Source organism: Chinchilla lanigera, unplaced genomic scaffold (assembly GCF_000276665.1).
Source record: "Chinchilla lanigera isolate Chin_1 unplaced genomic scaffold, ChiLan1.0 scaffold00626, whole genome shotgun sequence".
Classification (NCBI taxonomy): Eukaryota; Metazoa; Chordata; class Mammalia; order Rodentia; family Chinchillidae; genus Chinchilla; species Chinchilla lanigera.
In genome coordinates, this window is record NW_004956027.1 from 1 (window position 1) to 7,424 (window position 7,424).

Consider the following 7,424-nt stretch of genomic DNA (forward strand, 5'->3'; position numbering starts at 1 on the left):
AAAAAAAAAAAAAGATAAATGATGACAATAAACCTCTGTGTTCCTACGTTAGCAAAGGAAAGAATATTTATGCTGGGGATTTTTGATGATATCAAGGACTGAATTTAGGGCTGTGCACATGCCAGGCAAGCACTTGAACAATGAGCTACATCCTCAGCCCTTGAATATTTAAAAGCCCAACACTATTTTATTGAAGCTTCTCTTCTTCCTATTTCGTCCACCTACATCTACCGAAAAACGAATGCCCATATCTTGAGAACTATTATTTTTAAATCTCCATTGTTTATTCACATAAGAGTGACAGCAGAGAAATCACTATATTTTCTTTGACAGTTTCACCTTGGTTTGTTTTTTTTTTTCCTGTCTTTTTGAGACAGGGTCTCGCTATGCAGCTCAGACTGGCCTTGAGCTCACTTTGTAGCCCTGGCTACGAACTCACAAGGATCCTCCTGCCTCAGCCTCCCGAGTGCTGGGATTACAGGTGTGCGCCACCATGCCCGGCGACAGTTTCACCTTAAGCTGCGTAATTTCCAAACGCTTACAAAGCCCAGCGACCCCATGGCTCTTTTGGACACTTATAAGAGCTGATCTCTGGGCGCAGGGAGGGCCCACAGTTTCTCCTGTCTGCACCAGGTGCCCTCACCCTTCAGAGCTCCTCCGACTCCTACTGAGAGCCCTGCCCAACCCTACTTGCTGCTTCCCTCCTCGCCGCCTTTCACCTGACTCTGAGCACCTAGCACGTTTTCCAGCTCACATTGCTTAACGAGGAGACGGTGTGAGAGAGACGGGAACGCCTTACCCAGGCGGGGCTCTCGGGATTGCCCTGTCGACCTCGTTTGGCACGGTTTCGGTAGCCCATACTCTGGATGATAGAAACCTCCTCCTTTACGTGTTCAGCAGAATTACTTTCCTTGTTTGAAAAGCTGTAACTGTTGGTAACTGTGAATTACAAGGGAACACACTGTATAGTTAGGAAAAATGTACCAATTTTCTTTAAAGAAACTAAAAAATTCTGCATGTGTTCTTTATTGTGTTCAGATGATTAGTATGGGTATTCAGGTTACCCATAATTTAAAAAAAGAAAAAAAAACAAAAAACTTCAGAAATTCTGTTCCTAAGAAACACACGCACGCACAGAGACTGTCAAAGTTATTTCTTTTTTTCCACTTTAAAACTCATAAATTTGCCTATTAATACCATATTGCACTGCATCTAAGACACCCACGAAAGGCCCACTAGTGTTTTTTGTACCATTACCGGAGAACTAAATTAGAAACAGACCATCGAAGGTAAAGTGCTCCTGACTGCAGAGATCTTGAGGTGTGAAAATGTGTACTTCAGGGCTGATAACTAAGGTGTGGGCAGATGGGAAGGATTTAAAACAGATACCAGATGCAGAGCTAGAATTAACCTAGGCCACTGGGTCTCCTCACCTACACCCTGGCAACAACTGCAAACGTCCCAGGCTTTAGGGCCACCGCTCAGTCGCGCCTGGCGACACTCACCCTGCACGCTGCAGTCGAGCTCGAAAGCGTGGATGACTTTCAACAGCTCTTCAACCAGCTGGCTGAACCTTGTACTTTCCTGTAGGCTTCTGAAATGAAATTGTTTGAGAAGCACACTTAGCAAGTGATAATCAACTTTTCAAGGATACTAAAATGGGGAAAGGTGTGTAAAGAAATACAAGGTTAGGCTTTCCACGGCAGCTGCAGTAGAGAACCATACTCCAAGGAACAGAACTATTAGTGACCTCACACGATAACCAGCACCCACACTGAGTGCAGTGTAAACTGTGTAGCAGGACGGATTGATTCTATATTTGTTTGCCATTCCTGTAAATCTACCAAAGGCCTAATACTTTCTAATGCAGTATCACCGTGAGTCCTTAGTAGATATAAATCCCTCACAGCTAGCGCGGCTTCCCAGGGATTTCCACCAAATCAGAGAAGATACAGACAGCAACATCCACAGAGCGATCTGAGTTCAGAAAAGCTGAAGGAAAACACAAGTCACTCTCTCCTTTCAGTGGCTGAGCACCTACTGAGCTCTGAGCCCTGGAGAAACAGTATGGAGGGACTAAGTGACTGCCCACAGTCTCACGGGGCAGGAGGGGTGCGGGACCCAGAAATGCAGCATGGGGGTAAAAAACACCACAAAAGAAAAGGACTAGCAGCCCGCTGGCTCAGGGCGATACAGTCCTACTTTCTCTAAGACTTGCAGTTGTGGTGTTGCTTAGGAACATGAAAGGCGGCGAGTGTCTCCAGCCACCGCACCACAAGGCCCCGACGTCACCTGAGGATGACGCCAAGCAGGATCCGGGCTGGCTATGCACAGACAGGGGAAGGGCACCAAGTTGCTAACACCTGCAGAGTGTGGATGTCGCACAAAACTTTCAGGAAAACAACCAGAGAAATAATTCACTGCCAGCTAGACACACTTCTGCACGTCTAGGAAGACACCCGCTGTGCCAGTCGAGCATTTCTCCTTCTGCTGACATTGTTACATCCAAGCCCCACCGCTACCCAAATTACAGACCTTTTGGTTATATTGTTCTTACACAGTGGACACTGTGAAGGCCCTCTCTTCTGGTCAAGAAGTTTCAGCATACAAAATCTGGAAATGATAAAGAGAGAACAATTTATTTTCTTTTGTAGCAAGAACACTCAGAAGTCAAATAGGGAAAAGAGACTCTCACAACCGCCCCAAGGGCTGCCAACAGGTAAGACAAGTGAATTACAGCCAATGTTTTTTTTTTTTTCTGTACGGGGAATCAAACTCATGACCTCAGGCTTGCCAGGCAAGGGCTTATGCCACAGAGCTATATCCCCGGCCCTACTCAATGGTTTTAATTGCTTTTAGATGCTGCATGAACAGAAAACCAAACTACAGAAGCAATAACCTACGAGAACTGAATGTACCTGCCTATGGCTTCCTGTTATGATCATATAAAACTTATTAAAGTTAGTACAGCATATTTAATGATCCTCATTATGCCACGCTGCACAATCAGACATAATTAAGCAGCTCATGTGAAATGATTCTATTTAGTTTGGAAACAGCACCCATGGCTGAGGGCGTGACTTGGCTGTACAGTACCTGCCTGGCACAGAGGGCCTCAGTAGTGCGTGGTGAGGGTCCCCAAAGCTACCTGCGTTGCACACCAATCTCATTCACTTGTTCATTCACTCATTCGTTTTTACTTTTAGTAGTCCACACTTACAGTACATGACCATTACATTCACTGCAGGGTTTGGTACATGTGCGTAACACGCCTCAATCCTTTGTGCCTTCCCTCTACCCAGTTTAGTTATTTAGGGTTTTGGGCACAGAGTTTTGCTGTGCAGGGCAGGCTGACCTTCAACTCACTGTGGTCCAGCTGCCTGGGCCTCCCACGTGACATCAACTTTATTTGTGCATATCCCTGACAAATGGTACAGTTAAACAACTCCAAGTGGTAGTAGAAGGGAATTCCCTGGTCACTGTACCACCAAATGTAGTAGGGTGAATTGTGCCACGCTGCAGCCTGTGTAATACTTAATAATGCAGAGGACCTAGGTATGTAAAAACCAACCAAACTAGGGACCCTAACCTTTCTTTATGCTAGGAAAATAACACATGAGAAAACATAAGTTTGTTAACTAAACTCGAAAGAGAAAATGAACCTGGGCATGGTAGCACATGCCTATGATCACAGCACTTTGGGAGGCTGAGGCAGCATTTAAAGTTTGAGCCCAGCCTGAGCAACTCAGCAAGAACCTATCTCCAAATATAAAAAGGGCCGAGGACATAGCTCAGTGTGAAGGCCCTGGGCTTAATCCCCAGTACCACAAAAAAAAGCAAAGAAAAACAGGAAGAAATGAATTTTTACATGACTCTAAATACTGAGCTAAGGGAAATCCTGAAGGATCAACAGAACACTGGCCCAACACCCAGGGCTCAGAGAACAAATTCTGAGCTCTGTGTTAGAGCTCCAGGGAGTCTTCATGGTACAGCAGCTGAAGGAAAAAACACAAAGTTTTACACAAGGTTCTCAGTAAAATGATGTGCGACAAATTTTGTCTGGACATGGCGCATGCCTGCAATCCTAGCATTCTGGGAGGCTGAGGCAGGAGAATGGGAAGTTTGAGCTCAGCCTGGGTGACTTGATGAGACTCATTCTCAAAAAAAAAAAAAAAAAAAAAAAAAGGGGGTTGGGGATGTAGCTTGATGTGAAGGCCCTGGGTTCAATCCTGTGTGTGTGTGTGTGTGTGTGTGTGTGTGTGCATGCGCACACACACAGTAGCCTTATAAATACTGGGACTTTCTTTATCTCAATATCCATCTGTGAAGAAACTGGTTGGCAACATAGTGGGCTGCAAAGCTATAAAAGTAAATACTTAAAGCAGAGAGAGAAAGCTGTGCTGAGGAGGCCAAGAGTCCTAAGAAACTGCTGGGGCAGGATCGAAGCCAGTAGGGTGCCTGGGAAGTGACAGGCATGGGGATAGGCTGTGGACCCGTGTGGGGACAGAGGACTGAGAAGGAAACAGGGATCGCGAGGGAGGAGGAGAGCAGCTGCAGGGGCTCGGGGAACCCCGAAGGGAACAGGTTCCTGCAGCCTCAGCCAGAGCTCATTATCCTCAGGCAGCAGCTGTCCCCCTTTTTAGTTCATGGGAACAGCCAAAGAGGGAAGAAAATTACAGACTACAGTACTCCCAGAAAAAAATACATGCCCGAACTTATTAATACAACTGAATTTAAAACTGAATGCTAAGAAATTCATGAAGATCATTCATGAACTCCAAGTTAACAGCTCTTGAGCTAAAAAATTCCTAAAAGGGTAATGAGGTTAATAATCACGCTTGTCTCTGGGAAGGGCAGGAGGCACAGGTCTAGTGATGAGAAAATACACTGTGTTCCACACCATTCTGTTTTAATAAATTCATTACTAGGAACGTGGTTTGCCTTTTCAATTAAAAGAGAACCACTACTTAAAAACAAACTCACTGAAAGCTGGGCGCGGTGCCATACAACTGTAAGGCCAGCACTCCAGGAGACTGATGCAGGAGGATCCTGAATTTGAGACCCACTGCAACTTGGCAAAAACTTCTTTCAAAATTAAAAACAAAATAGTCTGGGGACATAGGTCAAGGTAAAGGCTCTAGGTTCAAGCCCCAGCAACCCCTATCAAAGGGGAAGACCCTCAAATATGTCAAACACAGCTCTGAGTATGGTAGGGATCAGTTCTAAGACCCCCATGTTGGACACCAAACCGTCCAGGTGCCCAAGTCCCTTACACGAAGTGGTGAGGGGTGCACATCTGAGCTCGGGCCCCCTCTATCTTAAATCAGCTCTCCATTACTGGGAACCCCAATGCCATGCGAATGCCACACAGACAGCTGCTATAGTGTACTGCTCTAGAGAATAATGAAAAGCAAAGGGCTACACGTGTTCGGCACAGGCACAATTCTCTGACCCACAGGCACAGAAGGTTATGGTGGTGGACGTGCAACTCGGATCCTCAGCCTGAATTAATCAGCCTGAGCATAAACTGATACCAGAGCCAGCGCTCCTAGCTTCACAAGCACTGCACAGCAGGGGGTCCTGAACCTTCCAGGGGGAAGCAGAGAACATTCAGAAATCAACAGCAGAGAGAGGCTGGCCGAGAGGCTAAAACTGCTTTCACCCTGACACAAACACCAAACAGCTGTCCAAGGGGACGTCACAGCACTGTTTGTAAACAGATAAGGCGCGGCGTCACCAGGAGTGATGGCTGTGACCAGTCATGGTGACTTTGTACGTACTCTCCAACCAAGAACAAATCAAGGTGGATTTTTTCACAGTCACTTAACTAAAGAAGCTAAAGACAGTTTCTATGAAGTCTAGTTTTCCCTGTATTATAAGAACAAGCACAAAAACTAATAAAGGAGCCACAAAAAACACTCAAACTTACTTGCAAAATATGTGATCGCATCTTGTGGAAACAGGTTCTTTGATCAACTCCAGACTAGAACGACAGAGGGGAAAAAAATAATTATAAATTAGGCTTAGCAATTTATTTTAAAATAAGTATATATATACATTTTTTCGTGGTACCAGGATTTGAACTCAAGACCTTGTGCATGCCAGCCAGGTGTTGTGCTATAACCCTGGCCCCAAAATAAGTATACTTTGAGTAAACAAATTTATGGTGACTCAAGGTATGGTGTGGAGTTTTTATTTTATATTTTTGGTTTTTCAAGACAGAGTCTCACTATATAGTGCAGGCTGGCCTAGAACTCACTATGTATGGCTTTGAGTTTCTTCAATTTACTAAAGGTCTGCTATGTTAGGAGCTAAAAAATGTGATCCTTACCTTTCCTGAGCTTTCAGACATTAAAAGAGTTACAGGGTAGGGACATAGCTCAGTGATAGCGCTTGCCCAGCATTCACAAGGCCCTAGGCTGCATCCCCAGCACCTCCAGAATTAGACTGATCTTTTTAGTACTATATATTGCCATTAACATTTAAAAGATTAGTTGATAATATTCCCTTTAATTAGTTTCCCTTTAATTAGGTCTCACTATGTAGTTCAGGCTGGTCTTGAACTCACTTTGTAGCCCAGGCTGGTCTCGAACTCGCAACGCTCATCCTGCCTCAGCCTCCCGAGCGCTGGGGTTACAGGTGTGCACCACCAATTCTGGCCTGAACTATCATTTTGAGTGCACCTCCTGCGACTTGCAAAGAAAACTCCTGCTTACAGTAGTTTCCCCATATCCTTGGTTTCACTTCTTTGTAGTGAACAATGGTCCAAAAATATTAAATGGGAAACTCCACAAATAAACTCACATTTTCAGCCTCCTGCCCTTCTAAGCAGCAGGAAGAAGCCTCCCTGCTGTTCCTTCCGGAAAGTGAGTCATCGCCTGCCCACTGTGCGGGCTGCGCCCACAGTCAGTGCTGGAGGTCTTGGTGGTCGGAGTGTCAGGTAACAGGCACCGATGTTAACGTGACCCGTCTCCTCGCTACAGTGCCGAAGCGCAGGAGCGGCCATGCTGGCCATCGGATGTGCCTAGGCTAGGCCCACGGGGAAAGCTGCAAGCTGCCCCAGGCGTGCCTGTCTGCAGGGAACCACAGTCCACCCAAAGCTCCATGTATGCAGCTTCAGGGCCCCGCTGGGCTCCTGGAATGTGTCCATGGTGACAGCGAACAGCTGTTTATTTCTTTTGGAGTCCCCCACAGCACTTTTTGGGCATGTGATTGCCTTTTTAGTTAATGTGGAAAATTCTGAGCATTTACACAAATACAGTAAAATGGGTCGGGTGTGGTGGTGCACTTCTGTGATCCCAGCACTCAGGAGGCTGGAGCAGGAGGATGAGTGCAGTCAGTCTGGGCAACACAGCGAGAGCCCTGCCTCCCTACATATGTACATAAAAAAATAAAATGAACTCCACGCACCACCACCCAGCTTC

At 45.9% G+C, this 7,424-nt stretch overlaps 1 protein-coding gene across 1 annotated transcript; it reads right to left on the bottom strand.

Moving 5' to 3' along the window:
* Nucleotides 1–799: 799 nt before the first annotated feature.
* Nucleotides 800–5,983, bottom strand: LOC102005547 (breast cancer type 1 susceptibility protein homolog; the record flags this gene model as incomplete). Its single annotated transcript, XM_005415162.2, is given in 4 exon segments — nt 800–939; nt 1,506–1,594; nt 2,536–2,613; nt 5,930–5,983. Coding segments are annotated over 4 exon segments (361 nt in total), but the record flags the coding sequence as incomplete, so codon positions are not given.
* Between the last annotated feature and the right edge of the window lie 1,441 nt (nt 5,984–7,424).